The sequence below is a fragment of the Ruditapes philippinarum genome, unplaced genomic scaffold (assembly GCF_026571515.1).
Source record: "Ruditapes philippinarum isolate M1 unplaced genomic scaffold, ASM2657151v2 ctg987_1_1_1_1, whole genome shotgun sequence".
Taxonomy (NCBI): domain Eukaryota; kingdom Metazoa; phylum Mollusca; class Bivalvia; order Venerida; family Veneridae; genus Ruditapes; species Ruditapes philippinarum.
The window spans coordinates 38,762-58,871 of NW_026866507.1; the positions used below are offsets into that span (position 1 = coordinate 38,762).

At 32.4% G+C, this 20,110-nt stretch overlaps 1 protein-coding gene across 1 annotated transcript; it reads left to right on the forward strand.

Annotated features, from left to right (window-relative positions):
* The first annotated feature begins 251 nt into the window (after positions 1 to 251).
* Positions 252 to 19,510, forward strand: LOC132732697 (hepatocyte growth factor receptor-like). The gene is made up of 15 exons (XM_060719169.1): positions 252 to 441; positions 1,221 to 1,363; positions 2,066 to 2,236; positions 4,013 to 4,109; positions 6,972 to 7,199; positions 7,734 to 7,871; positions 8,673 to 8,959; positions 13,226 to 13,347; positions 14,616 to 14,717; positions 15,331 to 15,408; positions 16,422 to 16,606; positions 17,080 to 17,189; positions 17,733 to 17,895; positions 18,293 to 18,429; positions 18,817 to 19,510. The coding sequence occupies exons 1-15, from the start codon at positions 307 to 309 to the stop codon at positions 19,016 to 19,018; spliced, it is 2,298 nt and encodes a 765-aa protein (XP_060575152.1). The 5' UTR covers positions 252 to 306; the 3' UTR covers positions 19,019 to 19,510.
* Positions 19,511 to 20,110: the final 600 nt, after the last annotated feature.

The following is a 20,110-nucleotide window of genomic DNA, read 5'->3' on the forward strand; positions in this document are numbered from 1 at the left end:
ATAGGATAGCTTTTGTTCGAGAACTTTATTTCTTTTCTGTTTTTTTACATACGTCAATAAATGTGCCGTGTCATGACAAAACCAACATAATGGGTTTGCGACCAGCATGGATCCAGACCAGCCTGCACTATCAGTTTCTCTACTTGTAATAGGGTTTGTAAGCGAACAGCATGGCTCCTCATCAGACTACGCGGATGCGCAGGCTGGTCTGGATCCATGCTGGTTGCAAACCCATTATGTTGGTTTTGTTATGACACGGCTCAAATCTGTATTTAGATTGTGTCCTTGAAAACGAGAAACTGTTCGATGAACAAAAACATGACGATGTGCGTTAGAGATACCAGTGACTGTGTTTGGTGTAAAGTGAAGGAACCTACCCGTCAACAGTATTGTGTGGAACGTTCCTTATGTGATGACGCTGTCACAGAGATAGATTTAAATGTAATAATTATCTCCCCCTCACTTTCAATTCGTTATTAATTAAAGAAGGAAAAATGGAGAATATTTACTGTTATTTTTTATATTTTTATTACGGTGCTTTTTAGATCATTGTTTTTATTTTTATCATCCTAGTTTTGCCAAATTAATTATCAGCGAAACTTCGTGTTTCTCTGATGTCTGCAATTAAACAAGCATTAATTTTCTAACAATTATGGGGTGTATATTCAGGCTAAAAATGTTGCAATAAAAATGTAAACAGATAAATAGCTTGTGAAATTTATCAATAAGAAATATTTTGACGTAGTATATTATTGGTGTATATTTTATTTACATTTGGCGCATACGTATGGTGCTGAATTGGAACGCTTTTGTGTGTCGCTAGCGACAGTACTACAAAGCGCCAAACGGCGTGTTGTCGGACTTTCATCTTGTCGTCCTGTCGCTAACGATGCTAACCAAACGGCGCGTTGTCGTGCGGCATGTTATCGCGATGTCACATTGTCGCTCGGCTCAAATCGAAGGATTGGCTTATAAGTCAAGCGACAGGACGATATCGCAACAACGCGCCTTATGACAACACGCCGTTTGGCGTGCTTAGCTGAAGATAGGACGACAAAACGACAGTGCGACAATGTGCCGTTTGACTCGTTTCGCTAGCGACAAGACGACAAGACCAAAAGGCGATATAGGTTGTGTTGTCGCTAGCGACAACGCAACGCGCAAAGTTTACCAAATCAGCCACCATAAAACTTGCTATATTTGTTTTATCTTTTCTACAGGAGAAGCAATTAACGGCTTCATACATTCAACCAACGTCAGCCGACATAAAAGGTGGCACCTTTGTCGAAATCCATGGAACAAACTTAGATTTGGCTTCAAACACAAGTGTACTTATTAAAAACAGCCCGTGCACCAATTTACGGTAATGCTATGTTAAAACTTGTTTAATGCAACATTAAGATTCTAGTATTATTTATTGGCTTATTGTCTGTATTTTGTTCTCCAATCAGATTGTGTATTACTTGAATTAACTAAAAGGGAACTAAAAGTGTATGTTGACAGACAATTCATTGCAACATTCCCAGGGAGTACGACAACACTACTTGACACTTTCGTTGAGCGTCATTTCCGTTCATTTTATCACAAAGCTATTCATTCAAAAAAAAATAAACATAATTCTTGTATAAAAACAACAATATTCTTTCATTCTATTGGCTTTAGGCCAAATGAATTAAGTTTACTTGAACCGTGGAATGGCTATTTTTTAAACTGATGCTAGATTATAGTGTATGAGCCATAATTCATAAGATAAATGTTATTATCGCTAGCCATATGAGTTCAAACCCCGCCAGGGACAAGTCGCTGTTTCCTTGAGGAAGAAACTTAACACTCTTTGCTCAGTACTTATTTGTTCCAGGAACAAATTCGAAAGTGTGTCTATAAGCTTATAGCTTTCTGCACAATCGAACTAAAATAAATTCTGTATAAACCAAGATCTTATATCACATACAGCTGATAAATGCTAGAAAACAAATAAACCAAGCCTGATAGATTCACTTAGCCTTTTCATACTTTAAAAGCAACACTTTGTTTTATGACAACTCTATTCCCGTGTCTTCTACAGTGTGGTCAGTGAGTTTTACCTTATTTGTGAAGTCCCACCCTTCGATTATGGCAGGGATTCTCATAATGTAACTATGAATGTTCACCTGGATGGAAAATATTTTCATTTTCCTTTTACCTACCGGAAGACGCTGGTGCCAACACGTGTACATCCAATCAAAACGATTGAAAGGTATAACATTGCATCGTATTTCTGTCATTGTTGTTTTGTCCATATTATTTCCGTAATTGTTCTTTTGTCCATTATATTTCTGTCATTGTTCTTTTGTCCATCAGATTTCTGTCATTGTGCTTTCTCCCATATTATTTCTGAAATTATGCTTTTGTCAATCATATTCTGTCATTGTTCATTTGTCCATTATATTATGTCATTATGCTTTTTTCCATCTTATTTCTGTCATTGTTCTTTTGTCCATCTTATTTCTGTCATTGTTCTTATGTCCATCTTATTTCTGTCATTGTTCATTTGTCCATCTTATTTCTGCCATTGTTCTTTTTTCCATCTTATTTCTGCCATTGTTCTTATGTCCATCTTATTTCTGTCATTGTTCATTTGTCCATCTTATTTCTGTCATTGTTCTTTTTCCCATCTTATTTCTGTCATTGTTCATTTGTCCATCTTATTTCTGTCATTGTTCTTTTGTCCATCTTATTTTTGTCATTAATCTTTTGTCCATCTTATTTCTGTCATTGTTCTTTTTTCCATCTTATTTCTGTCATTGTTCTTATGTCCATCTTATTTCTGTCATTGTTCTTATGTCCATCTTATTTCTGTCATTGTTCATTTGTCCATCTTATTTCTGTCATTGTTCTTTTTTCCCATCTTATTTCTGTCATTGTTCTTTTGTCCATCTTATTTCTGTTATTGTTCTTTTGTCCATCTTATTTTTGTAATTGTTCTTTTTTCCATTTTAATTTTGTCGTTGTTCTTTTGTCCATCTTAATTCTGTCATTGTTCTTTTGTTCATCTTATTTCTGTCATTGTTCTTTTGTCCATCTTATTTCTGTCATTGTTCATTTGTCCATCTTATTTCTGTCATTGTTCTTATGATCATCTTATTTCTGTCATTGTTCATTTGTCCATCTTATTTCTGTCATTGTTCTTTTTTCCCATCTTATTTCTGTCATTGTTCTTTTGTCCATCTTATTTCTGTTATTGTTCTTTTGTCCATCTTATTTTTGTCATTGTTCTTTTGTCCATCTTAATTCTGTCGTTGTTCTTTTGTCCATCTTAATTATGTCATTGTTCATTTGTTCATCTTATTTCTGTCATTGTTCTTTTGTCCATCTTATTTTGTCATTATTGTTTTGTCCATCTTATTTTTGTCATATTCTTTTGTCCATCTTAATTATGTCATTGTTCTTTTGTCCATCTTAATTCTGTCGTTGTGCTTTTTTCCATCTTATTTATGTCATTGTACTTTTTCCATCTTATTTATGTCATTGTGCTTTTTCCATCTTATTTCTGTTTTTGTTCTTTTGTCCATCTTATTATTGTCATTTTTCTTTTGTCCATCTTAATTCTGTTATTGTTCTTTTGTCCATCTTAATTCTGTTGTTGTGCTTTTTTCCATCTTATTTATGTCATTGTGCTTTTTCCTTCTTATGTCTGTTTTTGTTCTTTTTCCCATCTTAATTCTGTCATTGAGCTGTATGCCGTCATATACATATATGCTTAAAGTAATAAAAGTAATATATTTGTGAATAAATGAAGTTACGTGCGTGTAAAAAGTTGGAACCTTTCGCCCTAGGTGCGTTTAATGTTTGTGTTGACACTATAGGACAATGTGTTAATAGCATTCAAAAACTTAGTATTTGTTTGATAAATGTTTAATAGAGCTTTATGTTAGAATTTCATTTAATATTTAAAAGGGGTTAAATTTATTTTGTACACAAATATCTTGCTTTCTTGTATACTGTTTTATTGATTTGATTATGTAAATTTTAGTGGAGGGATTAAAATTAAAATTGAGGCAGACGATCTGGCGGTACAGGACAGTTATTATTTGACAACGATCAACCAGAATACGTCATTAGGAGCACAGGTTCGATTTTTTAATTGAATCTACCGTAATGATTAATTAAAAATCAATATTAAATAGCAAAATTTCTTTTGTACCTATTTTATGTGAACAGTCACCAGGTTTCTCTACAACGTAAAATCAACCTAACGACATTAAGAAAAAAGAAATACAAAGCTATTACAACTAAGTCATTAAATGACTTGATTACCTTCAAATGTATCTGTAATAGAGTCATTTACTTAATAACTCATGTTAAATAAAGTATTTTAAAAATTTGGATTATTTGTCAGAAGTATCAAGTATTAATAAGCCTAAACAATATCGTGAATCGGTAAAATTATATTAAAACTCTAATACCATCAGGTTAATACCAGCACGAATCCGGTAATCCTTTACTATAGGATAACGATACAACCGGCAACAAAAAATCTTATTGTTTGAAATGAATATCCGTTTCACATCCGTTTCCATCATTGACTCATCAACACTTTCGCTTCCGGATTTCGTTACTTCATCCGCCGATTTATATTAAGATCCGTCCTTAATCAAATAATAATTTAAAAGTTTTTAATATTACAGCCAACAAGTATTCGATAACTACTCTATCATCATTGCCAATAAACAAAGCAGTAAGGCCTGGCGAAACCACTCATAAAATAAACTCGATTTAGTATATATATGCTCCCCTTTACTTTTTTTACTAGAAAATTCCATGAATGTATTTTTTTTCAGAATATTTGGATATTTGCAAAAGTAAACGCACCGAAACTTCATCGTCCAACTTTACAGACCAATTTCATTTATAAGCGGTTAATATTATACTAGCTATGTCCCTCGGTCAACATGACATTATTTCTTTGATTATAATACTGCACGTTGTACATAACGTCGTTTTTCATTGAAAAATCTATGGGCTCAGGTTATATTTGAAAACAACCGTTTATATAGGGTCATATAACTTATCAAAAATCTTAATAACTAATAATATATCATCATATGCCATGGCTCATTAGTCAGTAATTGTATAATTTTCCTCTCCAGCTAATAAACCCCCACCCTTATTAAAGATCCTATAACACAATTTTTGTATGGTCTTGTATCATAAATATGACGCTCAAATTAAGATTTATCAATTTTAATCAAGTTCCAAAAAGCATTATTTATAAAGATATTACCGAATTTAAAGCCTCAGTCTCACTTACTCCCGGCAGAGCCGAGGATCATCCCGGTAAGTTACCGGGATGATCCGGGACGATCCGGGGTGAAATTATTGTTGCGGTCACACTTACCCCGGCAGCACTACGGTAGTTCTCAACTAATCACCCAGGATGCGCTCCGGATCATCCAGGCAGAGCCCAGGTGCAGCTACGGTTCATGCCGGTGCTTCCCCGGTCGTTCCCGGATGACGCCGGAAGAGCCCCGGTTGACCCAGGCAGAGCCCCGGTCGATCCAGGCAGAGCCCCGGCAGAGCCCAGGACGATCCAGGCAGAGCCCCGGTAGAACCCCGGTGGATTGAAAACGCCCGAAAATGATAACATTGATACATAATTTTTATTTAGTATAATATCTATTGTACCAGAATAGTTATTCATGATGATTTTCTGAAAAATCCTGATGCCATACTGGATAGAAGGGAAATGAGAGGGGTTTTAATACCAGCAAGTGCAATCATCGCAAATTGTCGTTATTCTTTTGAAATGATCCGGGCTTTGCCGGGGCTCTACCGGGATCAACCGTAACTCTACCTTTATCATCCGGGGCTCTGCCTGTAGTTGCCGGGGCTCTGCCGGCATTTTCCGGGGCTCTACCGTAGCTCTACCGTAGCTCTACCGGCTATATCATACCCCGGATCATCCCCGGTTTGTGCCGGCAGAGCTACGGTGCTTCCCCGGTATAACCCCGGTCGTTCCCGGCAGAGCTAAGGATGAAGCCGGCAAAGCTATACCTTCCCGGATCATCCCGGACCATCCCGGTGATATTAAATATTTTATTCCATCCGGGATCGAATGCCGGATGTTCCCGGATCATCCCGGATCATCCAGGACGTTGCCGGCAGAGTTACGGATGTACTCCGGTTGTTCCCGGTCGTACCCCGGTCGTTCCCGGATCACCCCGGACGTCTACCGGGGCTCTGCCGGGATGTAAGTGAGACTGTAGCTTAACATTTCATGTAAATAAAGGGAGGTAATTAAAAAATTTTTTTCTATAAAGTCTAAGTCAAATTTTTCAATAAGAAAAGAATGCATATATTTTAGTGATTACATGTAATATGAGTACATATTTTACATATTTTTCTATGTTTGAAAATTGTTTTATAAGCATATTAATTATATACATATATATAATTTCACTTAAGTGTGGTATACAACCTCAATTACCACATACAGGATCTTTAAATAGAGACTATTAAAGTTTTTTCTATAAATACAGGACTTACTTTCATCGAGTTGTATGAAAATAAATAGTTCATGAGTTGAGGTAGCCACGAGTGAAATATGATCACTTTTATACCACTAGATGAAAATAAATTCTGTATTTATAGAAAAAAAAACTTGAATTTTCTGTTTATTTTATACATTTTTATCTTTATTGACATGACAATTGGTAAGACTTCGCCTTACATTCTGTAAATTGGCTGTATTTTGAAGAAAGGCAAGACACCATTGAAAATACGGCAAATATGTTTCATTGCAGTGAAAAAAAAATACAGTGGAAATACGGAAATTGAAAATACACGTTTTATTTCATCAATATTTCTCAACATTTCATTTATATGTATATAATAAATGATATATCCAACTAGATCTTGGTATCCGTCAAAATATTTCCCGTATTGTACACAGTACTGAACAGTCTCTAATCGGTTAGTTTATCATTTTACAGGTTTCGATGAAATGTAACGTTAGTGTGCTCAGCACCAAAAGCCTTAAATGCGTGACCCCTCCAGTCTCAACTTCAATTCCAAATTCCGTATCGTTTGCCTTGTCGTTAAGGCCTCTTGTTGTACCATTTCAACTGAGGAGTTACTCGATTATAAACTTGACGGTGATGCACGACCCTGTTATCTATTCTAAGATGATAAATAGAGACACGTCAACGTTAATAATAAGCGTAAGTATATAAGAAATTAGAGCCGCGTCATGACAAAACCAACATAGTGGGTTTGCGACCAGCATGGATCCAGACCAGCCTGCGCTTCCGCGCAGTCTGATCAGGATCAATGCTGTTCGCTATCAGTTTCTCTACTTGTTATAGGGTTTGTAAGCGCACAGCATGGATCCTGATCAGACTGCGCGGATGCATGTTGGTTTTGTCGTGACATGGCTCATTAAGATATTAACATTTTCTTAATAAAAGGCTACATCAACTTTAATTATAAGGGTAAAACATCGGGTTAGAGGTAATGAATCAATTGTGGTTTAGTAAGTAAATAACTTGATAACACTATATGGTTCGTAATGAAATTAAAAGTCAGTTTACGTTTCAATTTGAAACAATTTACCACTACTCAAATCGTCGAAATATTGTTTGGTATGGCGTGCAATTTTGTCACAGAAACATTCTCTTTTCTATGTGCGGTCAATAAAAAACGCATGCAATTATCTTAAAAAAAATTGTTAACTACCTATTTCTTTTTTTTTTCAGGGAAAAGGGTTTACATCTATAGACAAATCAGAAATTCGCGTGACCTCTGACACAAATGGACATCTAAAAATAGATACTTTATCAGACAACAAGATGGAATGCAAAATAGCAAAAAACAAAACCTCACATCATATTTCGGTATCTCTAATTTTATTATATTCAAATCGCATGTCCTTTAGCACTTTAGCAATACTATGATCTTTCAATCAAGGATAATAAGAAAGGTCCGAAAGACTTTCAAAATATGACATTAAAAACAATCTATATACAATTATACATTTTATATCACTATTTTTCAATAAATGATTTGAATAAGATAGCAACAACAACAACGATGACTAATAAATTGTAATGGTAATAAATTGTAATGGAAATAACTTTAGTGATGATGATGATGATGATGATGATGATGATGATTATGATGATGATGATGATGATGATGATGATGATAGGGTTGGTGAACATGGTGATAATTTTGATGATAATTATGAAACAACAATAATATCCTCTATCGGACAGACGTAGGCTTCACAATGTATATGTACTTCACTGTACTGGACAAATTTGAATGTCTGGAAACGGAATCCGAAAGCGTAAGCGCTGAACCGTCTCGTCAATAATGCATCTACAATAGATATACAAGACTGGTATAAATGTCAACCGAAATACCTGTCCGAAAACTCCATGCAATATTTAATTATAAACTAAACCTCCTTTGTTTAAAATAATAATAATAATAATAATAATGATTAAAATAATAATACTTAAAAAAATGATGATGATGATGATGATGGTGATGATGATGATGATGGTTATGAGTTGTGATGATGATTTAAAATGGTGACACGCCACCCAAACAGCCTTGGCTTCGTTTTTATGTTGTTGTTTTTTTAAGTTTATTACGCTTTTTATCCCTAAACTTTAAATTTGAATTTTCAGATACGTTTTGGAAGCAATTTGGTATACTATCCAGGCTTTGTCGTCTTTGAAACTGACTACAACGACACGACATCTCCTAGTTCCGACTATAGTGACCTTATAACCATGACCACGGAAACAACGCAGTCCTTACAGTCCACAAAGCCAGGGGAGGCAACAATGAAACCAGAAAGTTCGGAAAATTTAGCGCTTATTATCTCCCTTTCTAGCGTTGTCGTCTTCCTTGTAGTCGCATCATTTGCGTGCAGACGAAAAATATTCAAAATCTTCAAGCATAGTCAGCACAGGTGTGTATAAGACTAGAGATTTTATCTGTAAATATTTGTCTGCATTTTTGTATTGTATGAAACATATTTCTATGAAATATAATGATTATGGCTATATATATATAAAAACAACAACAACTTAAAATGATTTAATGTAATATAACAAAAGTTAAGATAATTCACCCTTAACATACATACGTTGTGTTACAGATTTGACCTGCTTTTAATTCGGAAGATTCTATTAAGATTTAAACAGATTTCAATCCATATTTCTATTCATAATGAAAGAGGCCCGTATCAAAATACAAAAAAAAAATAATGTGTTACTTAACAGTATAGATCCTACTCCACATGCTCGTATGTGCAATTAGCCGGTTTCTTAACGGTGGCTTTCGTTTCCAGCAGCTTAAAGAATTAAAAGAACTTTTAAAATACACCCCCTAGGACACAGCATAATACGATAGAACTTGAATTAAAAAAAGTTATATATATATATATATATACATAAATATATATATTGTATATGATAAATCACGGTGAAATAAAGTATACCTATATTTCAATTTATTAAAAACGATATGATAAAATAACATCATAAAATACTAGTATAATATGCAGTAAAATGATATGACGAAATTGACATGATGAAATACTAGTAGGATATGGTATAATACGATATTACAAAACTGATTAATGAAAGACTAGTATGATTTGATAGAATATGATATGACAAAATTGATATGATGAAATATAAGTATGATATAATATATCATGACATATTGACATAAAGTTTGAAATGATAGAATGTGATATAACAAATTGACATTATTAAAATACTGGAATGATTTTAAAGAAATCGACAGGATGAAATATTAGTATGATATGATATAAAAACGATATGACAGATTGACTAATGAAATACTAATATGAAATGATAGAATATTATTATATGACACAATTGACATGATGAAATAGTGGCATGATAAGATAGAATATAATAATACGACACAATTGACATGATGAAAAACTGGTATGATAATGATAGAATATTATTATATGACACAATTGACATGATGAAATACTGGTATGATTTGATAGAATATTATTATATGTCACATTTGACATGATGAAATACTTGTATGATTTGATAGAATATTATTATATGTCACAATTGACATGATGAAATACTGGTATGATAAGATAGAATATAATAATACGACACAATTGACATGATGAAATACTGGTATGATATGATAGAATATCATTATATGACACAATTGACATGATGAAATATTTTTATGGTAAGATATGATAGAATATTATTATATGACACAACTGACATGATGAAATACTGGTATGATTAGATGGAATATAATTATATGTCACATTTGACATGATGAAATACTGGTATGAAATGACAGAATATTATTCATGACACAATTGACATGATGAAACACTGGTTTTATATGATAGAATATTATTGTATGACACAATTGACATGATGAAATACTGGTATGATATGATAGAATATTATTATATGACACAACTGACATGATGAAATACTGGTATGATTTGATAGAATATTATTATATGACACAATTGACATGATGAAATACTTGTATGATATGATAGAATATTATTATATGACACAATTGACATGATGAAATACTGGTATGATAAGATAGAATATAATAATACGACACAATTGACATGATGAAAAACTGGTATGATAATGATAGAATATTATTATATGACACAACTGACATGATGAAATACTGGTATGATTTGATAGAATATTATTATATGTCACATTTGACATGATGAAATACTTGTATGATATGATAGAATATTATTATATGACACAATTGACATGATGAAATACTGGTATGATATGATAGAATATTATTATATGACACAATTGACATGATGAAATACTGGTATGATATGATAGAATATTATTATATGACACAATTGACATGATGAAATACTGGTATGATATGATAGAATATTATTATATGTCACAATTGACATGATGAAATACTTGTATGATATGATAGAATATTATTTATGACACAATTGACATGATGAAATACTGGTATGATATGATAGAATATTATTATATGACACAATTGACATGATGAAATACTGGTATGATATGATAGAATATTATTATACGACACAATTGACATGATTAAAATACCAGTATTATATGAAAGAATATTATTATATGACATTTTGACACGATGAAATACTTTTATGATATGATAGAATATTATTATATGACACAATTGACATGATGAAATACTGGTATGATATGATAGAATATTATTATATGACACAATTGACATGATGAAATACTGGTATGATATGATAGAATATTATAATATGACACAATTGACATGATGAAATACTGGTATTATATGACACAATTGACATGATGAAATATTTTATGATATGATAGAATATTATTATATGACACAATTGACATGATGAAATACTGGTATGATATGATAGAATATTATTGTATGACACAATTGACATGATGAAATACTGGTATTATATGATAGAATATTATTATATGACACAATTGACATGATGAAATACTGGTATTATATGATAGAATATTATAATATGACACAATTGACATGATGAAATACTGGTATGATATGATAGAATATTATTATATGACACAACTGACATGATGAAATACTGGTATGATTTGATAGAATATTATTATATGTCACATTTGACATGATGAAATACTTGTATGATATGATAGAATATTATTATATGACACAATTGACATGCAAAATACTGGTATGATATGATAGAATATTATTATACGACACAATTGACATGATTGAAATACCAGTATTATATGAAAGAACATATTATATGACATTTTGACACGATGAAATACATTTATGATATGATAGAATATTATTATATGACACAATTGACATGCAGAAAAACTGGTATTATATGATTGAATATTATCATATGACACAATTGACATGATGAAATACTGGTATTATATGACACAATTGACATGATGAAATATTTTTATGATATGATAGAATATTATAATATGACACAATTGAAATGATGAAATACTGGTATGATATGATAGAATATTATTATATTATACAATTGACATGATGAAATACTGGTATTATATGATAGAATATTATTATATGACACAATTGACTTGATGAAATACTTTTATGATATGATAGAATATCATTATATTACACAATTGACATGATGAAATACTGGTATTATATGACATTTTGACACGATGAAATATTTTTATGATATGATAGAATATTATTATATGACACAATTGAAATGATGAAATACTGGTATGATATGATAGAATATTATTATATTATACAATTGACATGATGAAATACTGGTATTATATGATAGAATATTATTATATGACACAATTGACTTGATGAAATACTTTTATGATATGATAGAATATTATTATATGACACAATTGACATGATGAAATAACTTTTATGATATGATAGATAGATGAATATTATTATATGCACACATGATGATACTTTTTGAATAGTATGATAGAATATCATATATGACAGACTGATGATGAAATACTGGTTTGATAGATAGAATTATTATTATTGCATACTTTATGATATGATAATGTTATAATGAAACAATTGACTGATGATATACATGATTATGATAGAATATTATTATATGACACAATTGACATGATGAAATACTGGTATGATATGACAGAATATTATTATATTAACAATTGACATGATGAATACTGGTATGATTGATAGAATATTATATATGACACATTTGACATGATGAAATCTGTATGATTGATGATATATTATGACACAATTGAATGATTAAATACTAGTATCATATGATAGATATTATATGACATTTGACACGATGAAATACTTTTATGATATGATAGAATATTATTATGACACAATTGACATGAAGAAATACTGTATGATATGATAGAATATTATTATATATACAATCGACATGATGAAATACTGGTATGATTTGATAGAATATTATTATATGACACATTTGACATGATGAAATGCTGGTATTATGTGATAGAATATTCTTTTATGACAAAACTCACATGGTGAAATACTGGTATTATTTATGGTGTAATGATCATTAAACTAAACATGTTACATTATGTGAAAAGATGATAGTATCTGCTGTTTCAGAGACATTAGCTCATTTTTTGATATATCATTTGATATATGATTTTTTCCATAGACTTGATCGAGACCGGCCATCTATCGTCAGTTACCGAGCACAAAGAGTTTTCTTAGGAGACCTGGGAGGACAACAAAGTCTGTCGGTGTCGGACGCTTATACTGACGACCCTTTGCTTACAGGTAACTAACTAACTAACTAGTTCTTTGATGAGGGTCCGTTTTGTAGGATAAATAGACTTAAACTGTAATTAAGAATATATATTTTCCCAGCTAATCCGTATGTACAAACAAACTTTTACTGTTACAGCTTCGGAAATAAGAACAAAAGGTTTGACAGGTATTGTCCAACAATATTGACCTGGCACTTCATTAATTTCCATAAAGGTCAGGTGATAAACATTGGTATCTAACGAATATATCGATATCTTTGTAAACTTCACACGCCAATGAGTTGTGGTGTATTGGTATAGATTTCTGACTACTGATCTGAAGTTCTCTGTTTCGATACCTTACCAACACCACGTTTTAGTTATTTTGAAATTTACTTGCAAGAATTAATTTGATATCGTTTTACTTCATCTGGTTTTTAGGATACCTTTTAAGAAGTGATTATTTATACATTTTATTTTTTATTTCTTTACATTATCTTTCATAAAAAGGACAGCGCGTTCATAATACAAGTTAAAAATACTACACAGATAGAATACACACATAAAAATCAAAACGTTTTGCACGAGTTAAGAGAGAAATGGCAATTTTAAAATAAGAAAAGAAAAAATATAAAAGTGGCTGATTCAGGATTCGAACGTATGAACGTAAGTCTATATTCTTGAAGTAAAAGCCCTTAACGACTGTGCTAAGAGGGATTTATAATTTGGACCATTTAACAACTGGTTATATTTATATCGATTTACAAGTAGATCGTAACGTTTACGGAATTTACCGATTATAGGGTCAAATACAAGAGTGACAAGTCAATGTTGTTGGACAATAGTGCAACTTAAAGCTATAATGGTAAAAGTTTGTACTTACAGATTACCTGGGGAAAACCCACTTTTGCCGGGTTCCGGATAATATCTATTGTAAACTATTTTTTTTTTGTTAACGATATATTATCTAGTAGAGTAGATACTAGAAGTTTTACTGTATGAAATGCTCCGAATTAAGTTTTACTGTCATTATTAGCTACATATTATGTTTGTTACCAGGTAGTAAAATTGCAGAAAAAAAACATGCTGATTATTGGCATTATGCCTGAAAGTGAGTTACTAATTCACTTTGATTGATAGAGCCATTCATATTTTCGTGATTTTAAATGTATGCTAACACAAATGAAGATCGAAGACAGTTGGCATACAAATATTAAATATTTTTATAGTTGTCAATCTTAAAAAATGTTATGTATTTCTCTATAACAATTATTATAAACCCATTTTTACTTTCACCAGATGTTATGGATGATTCGACAACTACGTTAATTCAGAGATTCGAGGAGGAGAAGTTGTTAATTAAACGAAATTGTCTGGAACTTATCAAACTCATAGGACAAGGTATTATAATGCTATGTTAATACAGATCTGTTGTTTAACATTGGGAACGGTGATTTAATGGTAAATGTGTTGACGTCCCAGCCCTATCGTTGGTTAGAGCCTTGCATGTACTTGGTTCATATTACACACATAAATGGCACATTAAAATTGATTGGTTTTGAGAGAGCGTTTCGGGTAAGTTACACAGTTTCTTTGCAATCGAGATAGAAAAGAGACAAATAGATATTAAAGCAACAAGAGTAGTGGAACAGTCAGTATAAAGCCTACACTGGACTTGCTATTTAATGCTGGTATAAGCGAGAGTCTTCATCATAACACACGAGCATTTCTGAAGGAATTTGATTCAATATATGTTTATATTTAAAACAAGTAACTTGTTTTAAGGCAGACACGTCACGTTGCATATAAAATATTTCTTCACGCAAAAACACGTGAATCATGCGTTGGTGGTCTGATATGCAATAAATGACTGAAAAAAATCCAGCATAAAACAATAGTCATTACAAAACGGTTGCGTGTTTCCAAAACTATAGCTAATCGTTGAAAAAAAAAGATATTTTCTTGTTTTTAATATATCTAGGTACATATAAACGTATTATTTTCTGTTATGTAGGAAATTTCGGCTCAGTATTCAAGGGCTATCTATTGACATCCGATGATAAAGTGTGCGTAGCTGTGAAAACTTTACATAGTAAGTATTATTTCATCTCCTCACATGTACAGTATCCCTTTTTTGACAAACAGACCAAAAACAGAATTATAATTCGTTTAAATGTTATGGAAATACCCAATTTAGAGAACTGTTATGCAATTGTGAAAGTATTAGTAATATCAAAAGATCATTTATTTTGCGGAAGAGATCCTTTGGTTGTTTATAACACAAAACGGTAGTTTGTTCTTGTGCTTGAGCATGTTTTGAACGACCAGGGACGCACGGGATGCCAAAAGTACAAAGTGTTTTCTGTTCTGCAAAAAGAAAAAAGATACAAAAACAAAACACAGTTGAATTCAAAATTAAAATATAGATTAACATACTCTCACATTGACCTTCAAAAACATGTCGTATATGCAAGACTAGGTACTCTTTTAATGGATACATAGAGTAAAAATAAATACATTAAAAGCATGTTTACTAAAATAATATTCAACTGTAGTACAATAAAAAAGGTCCTAATCAACACCCATCAGTTGGGTGGGAAATGGCATGGGCCAATGCGAGGCGTTGCTATGCAGAGGATAAAGTTAGCGTTTGGTTTGGTTTTACGGCGCAACAACACAGTATAGATCATATAACACCAAAAGAGGAAAGATGATTTTGGGTAACCTCGGGTGTTACAAACTTCAAAACCACACCAGGGGTCAATTACTTTGGGAAGATACTTGATAATATGTTATTTTAACCAGGGTATTGCTGTATAGAGATGTAGATATTATACTATCTTATATAAAAAAATGAGCCGCGTCATGACAAAAACAACATTATGGGTTTGCGACCAGCATGGATCCAGACCAGCCTGCGCATCCGCGCAGTCTGATCAGGATCCATGCTGTTCGCTTACAAACCCTATAACAAGTAGAGAAACTGATAGCGAACAGCATGGGTCCTGACCAGACTGCGCGGATGCGCAGGCTGGTCTGGATCCATGCTGGTCGCAAACCCACTATGTTGGTTTTGTCATGACGCGGCTCAAATATTATTTGCAGAAAACGAGCACCGAGATATGAATCAGCTGCAATTTCTGAAGGAAGCTTACGTCATGAAGAACTTTTCTCACGAGAATGTCATGCAGCTTATAGGGATTTGTCTCGAGGCGGAGGAGACGCCATTGGTCGTACTTCCGTTCATGGAGCACGGAGATCTTCTGTCTTATCTCCACGAGGACAAACATGTAAGCAATGTTTTCCCGCCAAAATATATATAACAGCCCAAGATTTTGAGAAAATAACGTTCCGGAAATAACCGATTTTCTACGATATTGGCCGATGTTAGAATTTGCTTACTTTGCCTTAGAATTGTACTACCGTCAGTCATATGCATACATTTTCATATGTGAATTCATTTTAATCAATTTCAATCTTTATTCAGAGTTTGTATTAGATATATTTATTTTTTTTACAAAAAAGCTGTATTGTTCAAGTGAACTGGTTATAGTGGAAATCAGAATCTGTTTAGTTTAAACATATTTTATTCCTTTCAATTTTTTTACAATATGTGCAATGCAAATATATAGAGAGAAAAATATATAAATACATTTTGAAAGAAAAAGGGTTGGACCACAAGTTCAAATAACATTATCTGTTGAAAACCATACCGTAATAGATGTGGCTTGAGATTAGATTTATTATTATTCTATTATTACAGATACCAACTGTTAAGGACCTTGTCTCGTTTGGTTTAGACATTTCTAAAGGCATGGAATATCTCGCTGGGCTCAAGTTTGTACACAGAGACCTGGCTGCTCGAAATTGCATGTATGTACGACTATTCTTGAGAACGAACCTGTTTGTCACTTTATTTTCTCTGTTTGCAATTCTTAAATGTTTTAATGCTTTGAATGAAAGGGCTTTTATATAAGGTAGTCCATTGTGAAATATTCAGTTATTTAACATTCATAAAAAAGGGGAACGTCGTAAGAAGCAGTGTTTATGTTCATTGTTCTATCTGGGCTTACTTTTTAATGTTATCAAAAATCATTGATTCCCATTTAAGAAAGACTGGGTTCTTAAGTATGGAAATATACGCACGCAATATAAAACTTTGACGAGACATCAGTTATCCCAATGACGTCAATACCTCGGTATATCAAATGACGTAAAGTAAACCACTGTATGTCGAAATGGAAATAGATATTACACTTTCCTGTATAACCATACATTGACTGTCATTCTTTCAAATGCTTTGTAATCAATCACTCAAATATAAGTAAATATTTTAACAAACAAAATATTTCTAATGTCAATGTTATGTCATTATCAAATTGTTCAGATTATAGGTTTCATTACTTTGACTTTCAGGCTTGATTCAAATTTTAAAGTCAAGGTCGCAGACTTTGGGTTATCACGTGATGTCTACGAAACGTCGTACTATAGCACCCAAAGTAAGGGAACAAAACTTCCGGTTAAATGGATGGCCGTTGAAAGTTTAGCAGGCGGTGTCTTCAATGAGAAAACTGATGTGGTAAGAACGAAAGATATAGTTCATTTTTGGTCTAATACTATCCTGAAGTGACAGAGAAGATTACTCCTTGGATTTCCATAGTCGGATGTCGTCTGCAAGTGTTACAAATCATTATATGTGATGTTTAAGTTTTAATAACAATCACGAATACGAAATAATTTAGAAGGCTTTCATCCGTTTGGTTTTATATTCAAACAGGATGTGCATTATTATTAGATTTTCTATATGTAATATTATAGCACTTTGGTATTATAATATTTAATTTTGAATTTAATATTTTCAAATTTTCGGCTTGCAAATGCGAAGATTAATGCAAATTCTATTAAAAGAAGGAGTTAAAGATCGCTTTCAAAAAAAATTTTTTTTAATAAAGCGTGTTTTAATTGATTTTCTATAGTGGTCCTATGGCATCACTCTCTGGGAATTGATGACCCGAGGGGTACGACCCTATGCTGCCGTTGACAACTGGGACATGGAGAGATACCTCAAGTCTGGGCGCCGACTACCTCAACCATTATACTGCCCGGCACAATTGTAAGTTCGTCCCAACTTTAAACAAATGAATATATAAAACAGTTTTAACCAAAGTTGGAATGGCGTTCCAGGAATGTCATTACTATTATATTGATTTATAAACGGAAAAAAATATTTGGTAAAATTCTTTCGTACGAGTATCTGTCGTCTGCCCAGCTCGGTCACGCGCTGTAAATCCGATCAGGCTGAAGCAAGATGCTGTTATATGAAAACAATGTATATCTCTTTTTTCTAAAAGGCAAATTATTTACCTTTAGTTTTGAATCACTCTTTTTTTCAATATGAGAGACGTGTTTCTTTCGCAGTTTAGCATATTTTAACATGCAATAAATCTGTTTTCATCGAAAGATACATAGTTCAAACTGTACCGTTTCTTATCATTGGTAGATACAAGGTGATGCGACGCTGCTGGGCCATCAATCCCGACGACCGCCCGACCTTCACCTCCATACGTCAATGTATCTCGGATATGTTAGAGAAAGTTCACCATCAGTTAGGAGATACCCAAAAAAACTCAAACATTTCTACAGTTTATGTAAATCTTAACACGTGCTCAGGGTGTACATATGAAAATCAGGAAAACTTTTAAGATACAATCTGCTGATATGCTGTAAGACTGAGTAATTGTATTTTTGTTGACTGGAACTCGTTGCAAAGCATTGACAGTCACTTATTGTGTTAACTTACTCATTTACCATTGTACATATACATACTTTGACTATGATGAGTTATAATATAGATATTAATTGTTTCCAAACTATGAGTTATCGTAGATGTTGGTCGTTTCCAAACTAAAAGTGCTTATTGAATGTTAATTTATGAACTTTGGATTAATTAACGGATTGCGATTCTCGGGAACAGATAATAACGATGTTTGGAATATGATAAATGATTTGATAATTAAATTTTAGTTTATATAAACAACATTATTGTTCATGGATAGTAATTCAAAATTCTACAACGGTGATAAAAATGCACTTTAATTTAGATTCATATTCTGTAACTCCATTTATGAAACTTTGTATTCATGTTTAGATGCAACAGAGTTTTATAATATAAACTATCAGCTATGAAGGACACCATCTACGAGGGTTGTTCAAAAAGTAATAGGACTGCAGTTCTACTGTTCACATTTTTAAATTTACGTGCACAATTTTACAAGATAATAATATCGGAACATATCCTCTATATACAGTGAAAAAATCAATAAAATATGTTTAGAAATAACGAGTCTGTGAAAATTTCAAATGACAAGGGGTACGCGACCCGGCGCACGCTAACAGAACAACAGATGACGTTTATGACGTCGTAAAATAAAAATAAAATGTATCAAGCGTAATCCATTCTGAAAGAATCCTCCCTAGTGTTCTAGGTGTCTAAATCGTGTAAATTTGACCAGACCTCATATGTGGAGATGAAGCAAGAAAGAAAACGATCACATTCTTGTACCACTCTCCGAGAAAAAAAGCCCGATAGCCGGCCACTTTCCGCTTTTTCTCGTATTCTTGTATCTTATAGTAATCAATATAGATTAAACAGGCATGAACTTATGATATTAATGAAAAAGTGATTAATAGAGTTATTTTACACATATCATCGTACGTTCTTAAAACAATATGATTATGTAAGTAAAATAACAATAGTTATCAACTTAAAAGTATATTTTCCTTCTAAGAACAGC

Excerpts from the sequence above, each read along its gene's own strand:
- LOC132732697 (XM_060719169.1), top strand. The coding sequence starts at position 307 with ATGAACAAAAACATGACGATGTGCGTTAGAGATACCAGTGACTGTGTT. Across the intron at positions 7,200-7,733 it reads CGTCAACGTTAATAATAAGC|GGAAAAGGGTTTACATCTAT; the intron begins GTAAGTATATAA and ends TTTTTTTTTCAG. Across the intron at positions 16,607-17,079 it reads ATCTCCACGAGGACAAACAT|ATACCAACTGTTAAGGACCT; the intron begins GTAAGCAATGTT and ends CTATTATTACAG.